This window comes from Lissotriton vulgaris, chromosome 10, assembly GCF_964263255.1.
Source record: "Lissotriton vulgaris chromosome 10, aLisVul1.2, whole genome shotgun sequence".
In the NCBI taxonomy this organism is placed as follows: Eukaryota; Metazoa; Chordata; class Amphibia; order Caudata; family Salamandridae; genus Lissotriton; species Lissotriton vulgaris.
The window spans coordinates 190073447-190092169 of NC_141698.1; the positions used below are offsets into that span (position 1 = coordinate 190073447).

Below are 18723 nucleotides of genomic sequence, written 5' to 3' on the forward strand. Positions count from 1 at the left end.
TTCCTACTGTCTGCACAGCAGATACCCAGAGACACCCTGTTCACGAAAAAAGGAAAGGAGGTTAACGACTGAGGCCTGCTCAGAAAGAGGAACTAATATGCTTCATCACTGTCAGACTGCTGGAATTTCCTTCAAACCAGCGGGGGAGGGGTGACGCGGCACAGGAGCGCCAGAAGAAGCATCATATAACTGCAAGAGACGTCCCCAAGCGCGGGAGCCTCCATCACTGTCGGACTGCCAGATGTACTCTGATCCTGCACAGGGTCATCTACATGGCCCCCATATCATATTAAGCAACAACCCAGCGCTCCTTTGGGTCGGCCCCACAACAATTATCGAGAGGACGACACTAAGACGTCCGGTACGTGCTTTTTCTGTATCTTTGACGGTTTCATATAACTCGGTATGCCATAGCAGTACTACTGCTTTCTTTTGGAGTCTCCACTCACAAACCAGCGCACCTTATCTCTGTGTGGTCATGGTGGCAACTACCAGAGCCGGGTTGTATATGTAATTGGCACAACAAACCATAAACAATGGGGGAGCTTACTACAAATGACACTCATCAAGCACAGCCCCAACTAATACCCCTACCTCTGCCACAAATGTCCATTGTTTGGATGCTCCAGAGGGCCACAGGGGTTAGTGGCTACGAAGATAGAATTAACCGAACGCCGGTTGTCATTGACCCCTGAAGTCCGGTGTACTCCGACTGACTCGGCCACACTCACAACGAATACCGATCTGGAAAGAACCCCGGTGTAGTCCCTGCAAGCACCAGATATCGAAGGGGGAACCATACCCCAAACAATCTACACGGAGGGTGGGGGGTGAGAACAAGGGTATAGCCAAGACTAACAAAACCAAACAGTCCACAAGGGTGGGGATAAAATAGGAAAAATCCAATGACATGGGAACCTTGACTAACCAGGTCCAGGTCCCTGACAATGGCCAAAGTCTACAACTGGATACGGCATTTCCGCCATGGGTGGTCTCCTTAATGGAGGATCTTAGAGAACAGACCAGAACCATTGTGAGAGATGAGCTTGCCCCTGTGTTAGCCTGACTTGATAAACTGGCTAACCTGTGCACCAACAGAGATGAAAAACCCTTGTAATCCCTACAACACTCAGAACGAGCTAAACTGACCCTGTTGGTCACATACCTAGTGGCACTGCAGAGGCTATGGAAAGGCCCAAAGCACCATGTGAGGAGGTCCCTAATAACGTAGCTTTGACAAACGCTAGCTCAGACTCTGGACTCAAGCAGGGGGAACGGGTGCTACCAACCTTAGGTGCATTGACCAACAGTATGGATAGAGCTGAGCATCAGAACTTGGGGGGGTCGATTTACCAACAATACACCTTCCCCTGGCTTCAACTCCATATGTTGTTGTTCTGGCAGGAGTCCCTGTAGATAAAGAGGTCCAGAGGGAAACCCAGCTAGAGCTCATAAATAAGTGTTTGCACTGGCTGGCTAGATATCAGCAGTTCGCTTACTCCTATGCAAACAAAATCCTTATGACCCTCAGGTTTAGCTGGGTGGGAAACAGGCCCAAAGATCAATGTGGGGATTGTGTCATATTTAATTTTAAAAACCCACAGATTGTACAACACCTCTTGCAACTGAATCATCCAGTCCAGGATCAGGTACCTTAATTAGGTTACTCTCGCTCATTTACTTCTAAATCCCTAGATCATTGATCCAAACCAGGGCAAGAAACAGAAGACCACAGGATGACTGGTATCAGAACCAGGCACTGTTGGGTATTGGGTACCAATACACGAGACCTCAAATATTTAATCTGCCTGTGACAAACAGACTTGGGGTCTTGCAGAATTTGATTGACTTGTATTAAAATCTAATTCCGACCCGCAAATTACCTGTCCTGGGACCGTAATGGGGAGGGGCATGTGGCTGAGTTTGTTACACGACTCTGTTTTTCTGCACAGGGAAGGGAGGGACCTTAAAACGGCGCAAACAAGAGAGGTTCCAATGGGTACGGCAATGGATGCCAACATTGAAAAGTCTAGGCCCATTAGCCAGGGTCCCAGAGATAATCCTGTGAATGCGCCTTTTAGTTCTACTGATTCCCTCACACTGTTCAATCTCTCAGGTTCATCAGTAACATTAAACTCTAAGTTTAATACATTGTCACCGGAAAAAGCCCATTCCAGCCCTATAAATTTATATGCCCAATTTCATAAGCCTGGTGTACTAGAAACGCCTGTAGTTATAAAAAAAATAGGGCGACACCTGAAGCTTTCGCTGGTAATATGAGCGGGTGTCGCAGTGTGTCTTCTGAGATAGTAGAACCGCTATAGCTTAAAACCCTGGGTGGCAGTCTAGCTAACCAAATAGTAATGAAGAAACATAGGGTTCTATTGCGGAATGTAGTAGGCCTCAAGAGCAAACTGAGTGGTCCTGACTGGAGAGATTGTGTGGACCTATTTGACATATGCGCATTACTGGAAACCTGAGCAAAGGAGGAGACCCGCGCGTGGGGTTTCCAACCATCAAAATACCTGCCATATCACGGGGACTGGGTAGACACTGTGGAGTGTTATGTATCTGGGTAGGTTCCCATCTAGGATGCATGGCCACTCTGGTAGAGTATCATTCTGATGACATTCTGTGTATCATGTTAACTTTCTCAACAAATCTTAAACTAGTCCAAGTTAACGTGTATTCTAGGCCTGTGAGGATCGGCCAAGAATCCCCGACCCTAGACCAACTAGATGGCCTAATCTCCAGTCTCCCCAGTAATATTCTGGTGGTCTTAGGGGGCGATTTTAATTGGCAATTTGAGCCAATGAAAGATCTTAACGATACACCACCCACAGAGAGGGATGCGCTTTGGGCCATCCCTGAGTCTAACATCCGCCAATCGGGGATTGGACACCACTGGCTCTCCAGATCAAATTGTTTACCCTAAAACACTCTCTGCGAGCCTGCAATGGCCGAACCAGTTCTGACACTCCTGGGAGGTTTAGTTTTAATAGGGCTGGTCACTCGTTCACCATAGACTACATCCTGGTACAAACCAGGATGTGGGATAGGGTTGAGGACTTCACTGTCTTGCCACAACATGACAGCGATCATAATGCCCTAACTCTGGAGCTGCTGTTCCCAGTTACTGGGGGAAATCCTGATCCACCCCCAACAACAGATAATAGACTAACACTCACCAATGGTAGGCGGAAAGTAAGGTGGGTGTGGTTGAACACTCGCCCAAAAGAATTGCCCTTTTAAAAAAACTATCATACCCACTTGTTTGGAACTAGTCAAGTTCTTAACAGCAGACGGCATTGTCGCATCTCTAACAGATGTTGCTAAGATCCATGAGGCCATGACCGCCAAATTGGCGATATATTTTTGCCATTGGGTGCCCACAGGGGCAGGACAAAAGTAAAGCAGTCCTAGTTTAGTGGTAGCTGTCGGGAGGCAAAGAGGGCATTAATAGTGGCTATGAAATCCAAGAGTGGAACCCAAATAAAAACAGTGAGGGTCCACTATAAAGATACTATGGCACTTGCAAAACAATCTTGGGTAATTGACCAATGGACAACCCTGAAACAGGCCTTAGCGGCCAAGGACATGAAAGCATTCTGGAATATCGTAACAACAGCCTAACATAGCGGCTGATAGTAGGAAAGAGCATTTCCAGGCCCTTTAAGCTCCCCTTGAGGCTGAGGCTAGTATTCAGTTCTTAGCAACCCAGCCATTACCCCTGAGTTAACCTAGGTAGAAGTTACCGGAGCTGTAAGAAGAATAGCTCCTGGTAAAGCCCCAGGATTGGACAAGATACATGGGGATCTTTTTCGTGTTGAGCCTAACATCTGGGGTCCCTATTTGTGGGTGCTCTTCAATGATATTTTAAAAGGGATTCAATTAATATACAACTTGCCCCTCACACACTTCTTTGTTGCTTGATAATACAAGCACATAAATCAGGACTACTTCGGATTATGTGGGTTTATTTAGTTTCACCCTTTACTTTTTTTCATTCAAATACAAAAGTGGATCTCTATTGCATGTATGAGAAACACACGAAACATATAACACTTAATAACAAATATGAAAATCATGAATGACAATACATTAATTTCAAAACATTAAATCCAACATAAATGAAACAACACATTGCACAAATCAATAAATGTAATATCGCAGTGAGTCCTGTGCACTTTGTAGCCTTCTTGGTGCCGACGCGTTTCGCTCCGTATTTCCGACTGTGTGCTAAAGACTGCTGGATCTTTCTATGCAGAATTCCTTTTTATAAAAGACTGAGGAGTAACGGTGCCGCATTGCCAAGAGATCAGTTCCACGTCCGTCGAGGGACGTCGCCCTCTAAGGAAGGACAAATCATACCGAGCACTAACCCCCAGAAGTAAAACACTAACAGAGCACAGAAGAGAATAAGGAGGAAACGGAGAGAGACTCCAAGAGCAGGGATGCCACAAATAGAGTATCCAGAGACACAGAAAAAGTAAGAAGGCTGTTGAACCTTTTGGATCCGGCTACACGCAGAGTTACAGATATAGAAAGGATAGAAGTGACAAGGCCCTGATGAGACTCCGTTTATTGAGTTAACGGGTTTGAAGCGCGTCGGCACCAAGAAGGCTACAAAGTGCACAGGACTCACTGCGATATTACATTTATTGATTTGTACCTATTAGCCCTCTTGCAGACTCTTTGTCCTTCAATGATTCTATGAAAATCATCATTTTTGATATAGGCATTATTGTTTAAAAAACTTCTGAACATTTGCCGCAAAAGAAAACAATGTGCAATGTGTTGTTTCATTTATGTTGGATTTAATGTTTTGAAATTAATGTATTGTCATTCATGATTTTCATATTTGTTATTAAGTATTATATGTTTCGTGTGTTTCTCATACATGCAATAGAGATCCACTTTTGTATTTGAATGAAAAAAAGTAAAGGGTGAAACTAAATAAACCCACATAATCAGAAGTAGTCCTGATTTATGTGCTTGTATTATCAAGCAACAAAGAAGTGTGTGAGGGGCAAGTTGTATATTAATCGAATGTGATATGGTCCAGCTCCTCCCACGTCCCAGGACCTAACTCCTTAAGCTTCAGCATTTTAAAAGGGATGGCACTCCCTGCAACATGGGCAGAAGCTGAGATTCTTCCAGTATACATAAAAGGGTCGCTCTCATTACCCATCAACTACAGTACGGTCAGTTTGATCGATGTATCGAAGAAAGTTTTTGCCAGGATACTACTGGATCAATCTACAGACCTGGTTGGAAGAACACAAGGTCATGAGCCCTTTACAAGCTGGCTTCAGGGGAAAAACATCCACTATCAAGCAAATGTTTAGGCTCCAACTCCTCTACTGGAAATCAGTGTATTTGGAAGGTGGTAATCTTTATTTGATCTTTGTGGATCTCAAAAGTGCCTTTGATGTGGTCCCTAAAGATGCCCTCTGGGTGGTCCTGAGCGACCTTGGAATTCCACACTATCTCCTGAACATGTTCAGAAGACTGCATTATGGCAACGATGCCCAAATTAGGTTTGGGAAGCACGGGGCACTCACTCCACCTATTCCAATTAACAGAGGAGTTAGAAAGGGTTGTGTTCTTGCCCCTATACTGTTCTAAATTTACATCAACAGACTGGTAGATGTGCTGAGCAGACTGAAGGACATAGATGCCCCTAAGTTAGCACATAAGCTAATCCCAGCAATGATGTTTGCAGATGACACCCTCCTTTATTTTTTTTTTTAATTTTTATTTTGTTGCAAGAAGTGACAAAGAAAAAAATCATTACATTTCAATTCCATACAAAACATATATATACAACAGGTACAGACATAGAATAGAGGAGTGGAAACAATACAAAATATAATGCAATCTAAACTTCATGTTAGCTCTACCCTTGAAATAATAAGCTACTAAAGCAGCAGAACACAGTGAGTATAGGCCTAATCACCTTTCTTGCCCTTCAAAAAAATGCTTCCATATCCTTTCTTTTCTCAGAAGGGCTTTTGGACCTCTAAGTTTAGCTAAAGAAAACTCCATAGTTCTAATTTCGTGAACCAATGATAATAAATCCGCAACTTTAGGGGGTTCTTTAGATATCCATACCCTAGCTACTGTTAATCTTGCACATGCTAACAAAATCGTTAAAAGATCCTTATTGGGACATTTACTATCTTGGATGTCTAGTAAAACCATTTGTACTGTAAGATCCGGTGTATTTATCTGGTTAAATCGAAGATGATAGGATATTCGATTCCAGAAAGTGACAAGAGCAGAAAGTCAAAATAAAAAACCACGAAAGTTCACTTTTCCCAGACACTTATTAGCTGATCTAACATTTATTTCATTACTTAAAAAACATATACAGGAGTTTATTCCACTAAATGTTAACTCAGCTAGTATTAATACTGTATGGGACACTTGTAAGTGTAGTATTAGGGGGTTTGTCCAGCAGTATGTATTCAGGCTCAATGCAGAAAGTCGCAATAAGAATAAAAGCATGACATCTAAATTATTAGACCTGGAAGAGCAACTGGCTGAGGCAACATTGCACTCAACAAATAATATCGAGTTGCTTAGAGCACAATTGGCTGAATTACAAGCAGGACTTAAAAAAACGTTGAGAGAAAGGTACGCAGTAAAACTACAAAAATACAAATTAGATCAATATGAAGGTGGTGATTGTATTGGTAAAATATTGGCCTTTAAAACTGCGGATAGAAAAGCGAAAACCAAAATTAAGGAAATAATTGGATCAGATTCAGTGATATATGGACGAGAGGATCAAATACTTAATCAATTTGTTAAATTTTACCAACAACTGTACACACCAGAGGAGATACCAAATAAAATAGAGATAGTAAAATATCTTGATCAGCACTTAAGACCACCTCGAGTTCTAAATCTTGAAGTACTTCAACAATTAAACTCTAATATTACCACTGAGGAGATAAAACTTGCTATTGACCATCTACCAGTAGGAAAGGCGGTTGGTGAAGATAGTATACCAGGTGAACTATATAAACTTTGCTCTCAAGAATTGTTACCATTACTACAAAAGGTGATTAATTCAATTATTGTTTCTAAACAAGCACCTTCTTCTTGGAAAATTGCCAAAATTATATTCTTTCTGAAAAAGGGAAAACCTGAAAAAGAGTGTGGTTCGTATCGGCCCATATCTCTACTTAACTCGGACGTGAAAATCTTTGCTAAAATTTTAGCTTATCGGTTAGCTCCCTATATGCCTGATATTGTTAATCCCCAACAGCATGGCTTTGTAGTGGTAGAGATACCACTTTGCATGTAAATACTTCAATAACAGCTTTTGATGTAGCAGAAACCACAAACACCCCACTCGGTATGATAATGTTAGATGCTGAAAAAGCATTCGACCGAGTGGGGTGGGAATATCTGTGGACAGTATTAAGCAAAATGGGTATAAATGGCTCCTATTTAGATTGGGTTAGGTCAATTTATGACGAACCACGGGCGGTGATTAGCTATGGAGGCATAGATTCAGCTAATTTTAAGATAGCAAGAGGTACAAGGCAAGGATGCCCCCTCTCCCCACTACTGTTCGCCCTTTCTTTAGAACCTTTTTTAAATGCTTTAAACGACCAAATCAATATAATACCAGTATACCATGGGGAAATAACTCTCAAATTAACCGCCTTCGCGGACGATATAGCAATATATACATCGGATGTTAATAAAGCTATGCCAGCAATTGTAAAAGAAGCACAAAATTATGGGAAAATCTCTGGGTATAAACTAAATGTGAACAAAACCCAAATTATACTCAATCATACCCCGGCTACACGCGCTTATGAAACCTGCAAAGAAGCCGTATACTTAGGTATTAAACTTACTGCTGAAGTGGGGAAAATTGTGGAATTAAACTATGAGTCATTCCTTAAAGAAACCGCTGCTAGCTTTAAAAAATGGCATAAAATACCCCTGAGTCTGTTAGGGAGACTTAATCTGATTAAGATGAAAATTCTACCCAAGTTGCTGTATTTGTGTAGAGCCATACCGCTACAACCAAATAAGCTTTTTTTTAGAAAGTTGGATGGCATTTGTAGTAGTTTTATTTGGGGGTATAAAAAGGCACGAAGGGCGGTTAAATTCTTGACACTACCAATTTCTAAAGGGGGACTTACCTTTCCGGATTTTAGCCTTTATTTTCTAGCTACCTTTCTTTTACGCATTAGGAGCTTATTAAAAAATACTCCTTCTTTATTTTTCCATCAGTATATGTTAGGGGCTGACTCAAATCAATTTCTATTACGGGTCCATGATCCAAACTACTTTAAAAGAGTAAAATTTAAGACTGCAAAACATGCTATAAGAATCTGGGACAAAATTCTGCACATTAGTAACAGCTCATTTTTCAACGCCGAACTTAGACTATGGAATAATCCTGGCCTCCCGGGAATATTTTCGGACGGTTCGGGGAATTGGTGGATAAGACATGATATAAATACACTAGGAGACCTTTTCGGTACTAATGGTTTGATTGATTTTGAGAATTTAAAAATTACAAACGGGCTTACGGATGATATGCACTTTAAATATAGACAATTGAGAGATTTTTTCTGTAATAAATTGAGAATAACGGAAATTAAACAATCTGATATTCTTGAGGGTATTTATTCTGATAAAACAAAATCGTTAATCAAATTGGGATATCAATGGCTTATTAAGGATAAGGGAGAAAATACAACCCAAATCGCAGCCAAATGGTCCCGTAGATTGAATCTAAATATAAATTCAGTACAGATTGGAAACGCCCTAACTCATTTAGGTGATATAGTTCATTCTTCTAATCTCAAAATGCAACTATATAGGACAATCACTGAGCTGTACTACACGCCACAAAAAATATCAAGCTGGGCGCAAGGTAACTCGATATCAGATAAATCTATGTGCGTTAAATGTAATACTGCTGCGGCTGGAATAGAACACATGCTATTCTCTTGTCCTGCTCTTGTCACTTGCAGATGACACCCTCCTATGTTCAAAATCTCAGATGGGCATCCAGAGAATCCTTGACGGGTTCTGCAACTTATGCAGAACTAGGGGGTTGGCGGTCAACCTACAAAAGACAAAATATATGGTTGTCAAACCTGCTCGCTCAACTCGCCCCAACCCACAAATGAATGGTATCCAACTGGAGCAGGTATCTATTTTTGCCTATTTAGGTCTCACCCTAACAGAAAAAATGGACTGGGGGTCTCAAGCGGATAAGCCTAGCCTAAAGTTGGCCCAGACCGCTTGCGGGCTGGCCAAGATATACAGAAACTCTTTTCATAAGCCTGTAGGACTGGTTATAGAGATACATAAAACCCAATTCAGGAGTGCTGCTTTGTATGGGGCTGAACTCCGGGAGTATTGTCTCCATAACACCAAAAAAATTAAAACCGATAAAAGCTTCCTTAGACAGCTGTCTGGTCTTCCGGTAAGTTCCCCACTAGTTCCACTGCGTTTGGATCTAGGGGTGGGACCCATTGCAGAGGAAATTGGTTGTAGACCCATGTTATTTTGGCGGCGTCTATGGGTAACCCCAGAACTGGCCGAATATAGATCTGAGCTACAAGATATACTGGGTTTTCCCGGTACAGGTAAACTGGCTTGGTTCACACGCATCAAGGAAGGTCTCCATATTATGGGTAAAGACACCCTATGGAGCAACCCGGAGATAGCTTGTGCTGCAATTTCACGCAAACAACTAGTTAGCAGCTACAGGGAGGGAAAACTCGCCCAACTCTATGAAAACTCTGCCACTTGTTCTCTTACAGACATTTTTTGGTAATAAAGGATATGTATAATCTGGAGCCAAGCTTAGATGAAATATAACCAGTCCTAGCTAGGAAATTATATGTACAATTCAGTCATGGCTCTTTCACTCTGTGTGCATTTACTAACAAATGGTCTGGCAGTTTTGATTGGGTGGTACCCAGCATGCAGTAGGGGAGAGGAGACCGAACTTCACTTATTCTTTTCCTGTTCTGGATATCAAAAAATGCACCAAAGATGGTTGGTACAATTGTGCAGGGAACTTAGGTACACAATGCCATGAAGAAGCATTTAGGCTCCTCAAATATAACTCACAAATGCCAATTGTTTATGCTGTATCCTGTTTCTTAAGTTCCATGTGGTGGGCACGAAAGGCTTTTCTAGGAACCAGCAATGGATCTAATACGGATTGCTTTATAATGGTTATTGTAACAATTTTAGCCTGTTTTAGCTGTTTTTTTATTTTTTATTTTTTAGTTTATTGCTTTTTATTTTGGCAAGCATGTCATACCAAGAAAAAAAAACATTATATCAAAACAAATTTTTGAGTGATTTCAGGGAGAAATCCAGTATACAAAATATGCAAAGTAAAACATCGTATTCTTACACATGATAGCGCATCAGCCTGACAGAAATACTAAGATATAAAAAATATATACAATATATAAGAAATCAATAGTAAGCAAAAAGCTTTCAATCTTCAAAGTACAAAGACCCTAACCATTCATCTTACATCCTATAAAAGTTATACAAAATTGGTCCATATCCTTTCCATTCTTTCTGCTGCCTTTCGGCTACTATTCTTAGCAAGAGCCTTTTCCATAGAGTATATTTCATGGATTAAGGTTAACCATTCTGTCCTACATGGTGGATTCGGTGAAATCCATGCTCTAGCAACCACCAGTCTAGCACAAGATAGTGCTATGTTTAACCAGCCTGTATGGTTGTTACTTCTCGTATTTAAAGCAAGTAAGACCATAGGTGCAGTAAGTGGGGAGTAGATTAGTTGTTTTTGAATTAGGAAATTTTCTATTTCTTGCCAGAATGAAGCCAGCATAGGGCACAAATAGATCATATGAATGAGATCTGCTGCCACCAGATCGCATTTAGGGCATTTAATAGGATCACTATTTTGTGACCATTTGGAGATTTTCTGCGAGGTATAATAGAGTTGGTTGACCGTCCTGTATAGTTGAAGCTTTAAGCTCGAAGAGTGGTCTATTTTATTAATATTAACCAAAGCGCTAGATATGTTCTGTGGTGTCACATTTGTTCCCAATTCTGTAGTCCATTTTTGTGCCAATCTCGGGCAATCATCCATGTTATGTTGGCTTAGGAGTTTGTATCCAGAGCTAATTAAAGATTTCTTTTTTGTACTATATAAGAAGTCCCACAAATCCGAGCTTGTGATTTATTTAGCTTAATTTTTCGTATTAAGTAGTCCCTGACTTGTATATATTTGTATAGCATTTCCCCAGGCAACTTATAAAGCAGTTGTAAGGTTGAAAACTGAAGAAAACCATCAGAACCATAAAGGTCTCCCAGTATCTTGATCCCATAACTGGCCCAATCTCTACCAACTTTATCATTAAAAATGCCTGGTAATCCTGGATTGTCCCATAGTGGTAAATCTGTATGAAAAAAAGAAGTATCACAAAGTTTCATGATCTGATTATAAATCGCTACCGAGTCTCTTGCTATCTTAAATTTGACCCTTTCAAATTTTTTAGCAGTTTTAGCTGGGTTTTAGCTTTTTATATACTGTATGTGTTGTGAATGTTCATTTATGGTCCATGGACCGAAATAAAGAAAGATTGCATTGGATTGGATTGGATTGAATCAGAATATGCTGAATGGGTAATGGGTGGTGATAGCAAGTGAGGGAAGTTAAAGGTTTGAGAATGGATTTCAATTCTGTGTTAAAATGTGAAATTACATAGCATGATTCTTCAAATTTGTACTGTGTAAATGATCCAATCATCATGTTGTTTCTTTTTTTAAGTGAGAATGTTGAAGGCTATACTACCTGATAATGTATAATGTCTGTTAAGATGCAGTGTAGTTCTTAATAAAATGTTTGAAGGATACAAATAATAAGTCATTTCATTGTGGCCATCAAGGAAACAGCAGAATAATGGGTGTGATGCTTGTACTTTTACCAGTAGACTAATTTAATGCAGGATCTCCAAAAGATGAGACAACTTTGACTGTGTTTTTAATTATGGAGTTTAAAATTGTGAAACTGGCTGGGAATTAAAGACCAACAAGCATGTTGGTCAACATGTATATTTCCCTATACAATTTTGTCAATACCTTTGTAGTAACTAATACCCATTTTATTTAAAACAACACAGCAAAGCATTGATCCATGAATGATTAATATTGGATATCATTTAGTACATATATCTATATTTCTAGTCAATTGCTGAAAGAACATTCTGCAATACATTTATATGTGCCCTTAAATTATTTTATTGGTAAGTTAGTTGGATCCACAGTGTTGGAAAATTGCAATCTTACCATCAACTTCAGTGTGTCGTTCGGAGTTGGATTTGGTATATCCATCCTGGCCATAACTGATGGAAGTAGGTCTGTCTGCATATTCTGTTTCACTGTCAAATGCGGGATTGTCTATAGAGAAGATCATATTTAGATGAAACATTGCTTCTCCAGTACTTGCAAAGAAAAACACATCTGTTTAATTTGTTAGCCAACAAAAGTGAAAAGAGGCATATTTACTTTTAGTATGAAAATATTTCCAGTTGCACACATGATGGCTAGCTATACATAATATTGTTTTTCCATTTATCTGACTTTGTGGCACCCAGTTCAATTCAATATTTTATTGTTTCAGTTAATTAAAACCATAACAATGTCAATTCTAAAAGTACAACAAAGGACAACAAAAAGCAATAATAAAAAAGTTTTTTGTGCGTTCCCTAAGATTTTAAATCATTCTTCAACAGTTGGTAACACTCTAAATTGGCACCCAATATTTAGAACAACTTTAACCTAAGATAAAGTACTTTGAAATGCAATATAAAATTCACATGAATCAAAGATAAGTTGTCGTGCACCTCTCCTAGTGTTCGAACAGAATCAGCTTTCAGACCAGTAGGTCACTGCCTACGTTCTCAAGCAGTTAGTAGGAACCTGCACCAAATTAAAATGACTACTTACCAAGATCTATGGCATGCCCAGCTCATAGGCATTTCTTATGCCTAAACAGAGGAATACTAATGCCATGATGAAAGCACTGTAAACTCTATTACACAATTTAAAACCTGAAACTCATATAGAGTGTAGCTTATGGCCCTACTCTTGTGGCAAACATACTCACACCTGCATCGGTGTTAACCTCATTTCCTACATTTTAATTGGACATTTGTATTTTTTCGCTGAAATTGAGATCTTATTGTAGGCCGCGCAATGGTGGCAGAAGAAAGTCTATGGCCTAAAAGAACAGAGTTGCTGGCGCATAAATTTAGCTTACTTTCTTGTACATGGCTCAGCTGTTACCAACCAATGATACATATAACAAAGCAGAATGGTTAATAACTAAGGGCCTGATTACGATCTTGCTAGGAAAGCCCTTCGTACAACTCTAATCCAGGGAGCTTTCCTATGGAATCGCGCTGTGCTATTCCGACCGAACGAGTATGATGCAGCTATATGCAGACAAACTCAGTTTGGTCAGACTCCCATTGAACTCTATGGGAGCCTGTGTACCGAGGTGTACACAGGCTCCCATGGGTGGGGAAAAGCGTACACCCTGTAGAGGCCACCCCATGTTGCCCTCCACACTGTACATGCTTGGATCGGTGGGACCCATGCGCACGCCCTTGTGGCCAATTCGGAGGGTTCTAGGTGAAGGGGGGCCCGCTACGGCCCCCCGAAGTCAGATTTCGACAACTGTTTCAACTTTCTGAGACCGAGGCGATACAGCTGTCCGAATTATGCATCTGACTCACTCATGTGGAATCCTTTTCTATTGCGCGGCACCATTCAGCTCCGAATGAGTCGGACGGACAGGATAGGTTTGGAGACAATTCGGTTGACGCGGACAAGATCTTCACATCGTACCTGGTAGTTCAGTACGGAGAACGATTTGGTCAGAAACATGGGCTTTGAATCGAATTTGTACGTTCTAGAACCCGTCTGGAGGCCTTTCTAGCAAGATCGTAATCAGGCTCTAAGTTGCAAAGTGCAGATGATTTCTTCAAGGGACAGAGGCAGACTTGTTTTAAAAATTTGACTTGCAGTGAAAGACAATGCAGGAAACAAGATATGACTGTGGGAATAACACTACGCTATAGCAGGAGCTAAGGAAACAACGGGTTTGGGACTCTATTTTAAATAATTGTCGCGAGCTGTTAGCTCTTCACTTTCTTAATAATTTTAAGTTGGTCACTTTGAATTGTCTATTGAGCCACACACTTGCACTATAAAAATCTTTATTCACTCACCCGCTGTTTGAGCGGGGCAAAAACCACTTGTGAAGTCGGACCTCGGATATCATAGCAGCGCCATCTTGGGTGAGGGAGAAACTGTCCTGCTGTCTTTTTCGGCGCCATCTTGCGAGGCACTCTAGAGGCTGGGCAGGGCTCTCTGGCAGCATAAAAACGGGGAAATACAAGCAAGCAGCCCTAGACTGTGGGAAAAACACTACGCTATAGCAGGAGGTAGAGAAACAAGGTATTTGGGACTCTATTTTAAATAATCGTCTCGAGCTGTTAGCTCTCCATTTTTTAAATAATTTTAAGTTGGTCACTTTGAATTGTCTATTGAACCACATACTTGCACGATAAAAATCTTTATTCACTAACCCGCTGTTTGAGCGGAGCAAAAACCACTCGTGAAGTTGGACCTCTGATATCATAGCAGCGCCATCTTGGGTGTGGGAGAAACTGTCCTGCTGTCTTTTTCGGTGCCATCTTGCGAGGCGCTCTAGGGGCTGGGCAGGGCTCTCTGGCAGCATAAAAAACGTGGAAATGCAAGCGCGCAGCCCTATACTGTGGGAATAACACTACGCTATAGCAGGAGGTAGAGAAACTATGTATTTGGGGCTCAATTTTAAATAATCGTTGCGAGCTGTTAGCTCTTCATTTTTTTAATAATTTTAAGTTGGTCACTTTGAATTGTCTATTGAGCCACACACTTGCACTATAAAAATCTTTATTCACTCACCCGCTGTTTGAGAGGGGCAAAAACCACTCGTGAAGTCGGACCTCGGATATCATAGCAGCGCCATCTTGGGTGAGGGAGAAACTGTCCTGCTGTCTTTTTCGGCGCCATCTTGCGAGGCGCTCTAGAGGCTGGGCAGGGCTCTCTGACAGCATAAAAACGGGGAAATGCAAGCGCGCAGCCCTAGACTGTGGGAATAACACTACGCTATAGCAGGAGGTAGAAAAACAACGTATTTGGGACTCTATTTTAAATAATCGTCTCGAGCTGTTAGCTCTTCATTTTTTTAATAATTTTAAGTTGGTCACTTTGAATTGTCTATTGAACCACACACTTGCACTATAAAAATCTTTATTCACTCACCCGCTGTTTGAGAGGCGGACCTCGGATATCATAGCAGCGCCATCTTGGGTGAGGGAGAAACTGTCCTGCTGTCTTTTGCAAGCGCGCAGCCCTAGACTGTGGGAATAACATTACGCTATAGCAGGAGGAAGCGAAACAACATATTTGGGACTCTATATGAAATAATCGTCGCAAGCTGTTAGCTCTTCATTTTTTAAATCATTTTAAGTTGGTCACTTTTAATTGTCTATTGAGCCACACACTTGCGCTATAAAAATATGTATCCACTCACCCGGTGTTTGAGCGGGGCAAAAACCACTTGTGAAGTCGGACCTGGGATATCATAGCAGCGCAATCTTGGGTGAGGAAGCAACTGTCCTGCTGTCTTTTTCGGCGCCATCGTGCGAGGCGCTCTAGGGGCTGGGCAGGGCGCTCTGGCAGCATGAAAAACGAGGAAATGCAAGCGTGCAGCCCTAGACTGTGGGAATAACACTGCGCTATAGCAGGAGGTAGAGAAACAACGTATTTGGGACTCTATTTTAAATAATCGTCGCGAGCTGTTAGCTCTTCATTTTTTTAAATAATTTTAAGTTGGTCACTTTGAATTGTCTATTGAGCCACACACTTGCACTATAAAAATCTTTATTTACTCACCCGCTGTTTGAGCGGGGCACAAACCACTCGTGAAGTCGGACCTCGGATATCATAGCAGCCCCATCTTGGGTGAGGGAGAAACTGTCCTGCTGTCTTTTTTGGCGCCATCTTGCGAGGCGCTCTAGGGGCTGGGCAGGGCTCTCTGGCAGCATAAAAATAGGGAAATGCATGCGCGCAGCACTAGACTGTGGGAATAACACTTCGCTATAGCAGGAGGTAGAGAAACGACATATTTGGGACTCTATTTTATATAATCGTCGTGAGCTGTTAGCTCTTAATTTTTTTAATAATTTTAAGTTGGTCACTTTAAATTGTTTATTGAGCCACACACTTGTACTATACAAATCTTTATTCACTGACCCGCTGTTTGAGCGGGGCAAAAACCACTTGTGAAGTCGTACCTCGGATATTATAGCAGCGCCATCTTGGGTGAGGGAGAAACTGTCCAGCTGTCTTTTTCGGTGCCATCTTGCGAGGCGCTTTAGGGGCTGGGCGGGGCTCTCTAGCAGCATAAAAATGGGGAAATACAAGTGCGCGTCAGAGACAAACCCGTCTGCTCCCGTCCACGCCCAGGACGCGCCTAGCGCTAGCCACGCTGTCCGTTTGGATGTTGCTCATGGGCACCTGGTCTACGACAGGAATCAACTTATAAACTTTGGTAAGTTAAACAGCAAGGTGATATACTCTATAGCTCATGAGCCAACTGTGGAAAAGCTCCTCATTTGTGGACTGATTAATAGTCGGTCACTTGTCAAGCATCATGTAGATGTTTCAAGTCTGATCGAAGATATGGGATTAGACGCTCTGTTCCTGACAGAGACATGGATTACTGCCAAGTCGACCGTGGAAATAGGGCTTGCTTGTCCTAATGGATACAAAATCCTTCACAAGCCAAGAATCATAGGCAGAGGGGGAGGAGTGGGAATAATCTTGAAGGAGGAGCTGAACTTTACGTCCCTACTGATAGATGAAGCAGAGGGGATAGAAATGATGGGCTTTACGTTGCAGACATTCAGGGGTAGCTTACTCACAGGACTGCTATGTTATAGGCCAACTGGCAGCACCACGCAATATCAAAACTTCCTAGATATTAGTACCAACTTAACCCTGACACATACTAAAATGATTATACTGGGAGATTTAAATCTTAGGGAGGATGGGAATTTTAGTAGCCACCTGAGAGATTTGAAGCATACGTTTGCCAACTTCAATCTCTTACAGTTAGTGGAACAGCCCACCCATCAAGGGGGCCATATTCTCGACTTACTGTTCTCCAATCAGGCTACCTCCAGGATACTAAATATACTACCCCAGCCCTGGAATGACCACTATTTAATTCAGTTTGAGGTCGGGCGGCCCTGTTCAAAGACCAAACCTAGCCAGCACAATTCCTACAGGAGCGGTAGGGAATGGGCAAAATTAGATAAGATTGGTTCCCTCCTACCTGTTAAGGAGGATAATTATTTTTCACCTATGGTGACGGCTGAAGAGAATTATAAGATCTATACCATTATATAACAGACAGCCTAGATCAGATAATCTCAATAAAGAAGTTACAAAACAGGAATAAAACCATGGCCCCCTGGTATAATGAAGACCGAAACAGCTGTGTACACTCCGCAAGAAGGCGGAAAGGAGATGGAGAAGGGGACATACTGATGAAGATAAAAAAGATCTGAGATCAATACAATTGAAATAAAAAAGAACTTATTCTTAAAACAAAGGCTGCATTTTATGCCACCTCTAACTTACAAGCACCGAATGGAGAAAAAGCCCTTTTTAAAATCATTAAGAACCTGTCTGCCCCTACCTGCCTAAACAACAAGGTAGCAGCATCACAAAAACTATGTGATGACATCTCATTTTATTTTCAGGATAAAATTACTAAAATTGTTAACACACTTAATCCCAATAATGAGTGCCTAGTTGATCTAGAACAATCATTGGCTGAAGACTCTCCACAGCCAATGGTCCTGGATAACTTTCCGGTCCTCACTGATGATGTTTTTAACAGCTTAGCGCACAGTGTTACGTCGAGATCCCCGCTCGATCCCCTTCCTCATAAAGTTTGGAAGTCTTTTGGCAAAGAAACCTTCCCATAGCTGAGACAGATCTGCAATCAATCACTGGTGGAAGGAACTGTCCCGGATAGCTGGAAACAGCCGGTGGTGACCCCGTTGATCAAAAAACCCACCCTTGATCCATCAATCCCGGCCAGTTTCAGACCTATCTCTCTACTGCCCTACCTGATCAAAATCCTGGAGAAAGCAGTCATTAGGACACGGTCGTGCTTCCTGGAGGACAACCTCCTGCTTGATAGAGACCAATCTGGTTTTCGACCAGGCCATGGGACCGAGACGGCGCTTGTCACCATGATGGATAACCTGCGCATGAGAGCCAACAACGGGAATGATACTGTTTTAGTGCTTCTCGATATGTCGGCAGCATTCGATACGGTGAATCATTCCATCCTAGTGGAGAGACTTAGAAGGCTAGGGGTGAAGGGAAGAGCACTGCAATGGCTCCAATCCTATCTGATGGGGAGACAGCAGGTAGTGTCCTTAGCACCATTTTCCTCCAGCAAATCTCCGGTAATACACGGAGTGCCACAGGGTTCTGCGATCAGTCCTATTCTTTTTAATGTATATCTGCAGCCCCTGCTTCCTATTATTAAATCCTTTGGAGTCAGCTTAGTTAATTATGCTGATGATACTCAGCTAGCGTTCTCCTTAGATGGTG

General features: G+C 41.7%; 1 protein-coding gene across 1 annotated transcript in view; it reads right to left on the minus strand.

The window, feature by feature from the left end:
- The window catches only part of TMC5 (transmembrane channel like 5), a 757208-nt gene that overhangs the window by 491921 nt on the left and 246564 nt on the right, over nucleotides 1–18723 (minus strand). Inside the window, exon 4 of the mRNA XM_086940869.1 lies at nucleotides 12325–12435. Coding sequence (XP_086796995.1) covers nucleotides 12325–12435 — 111 coding nt within the window. The remainder of the gene's footprint in view (nucleotides 1–12324; nucleotides 12436–18723) is intronic.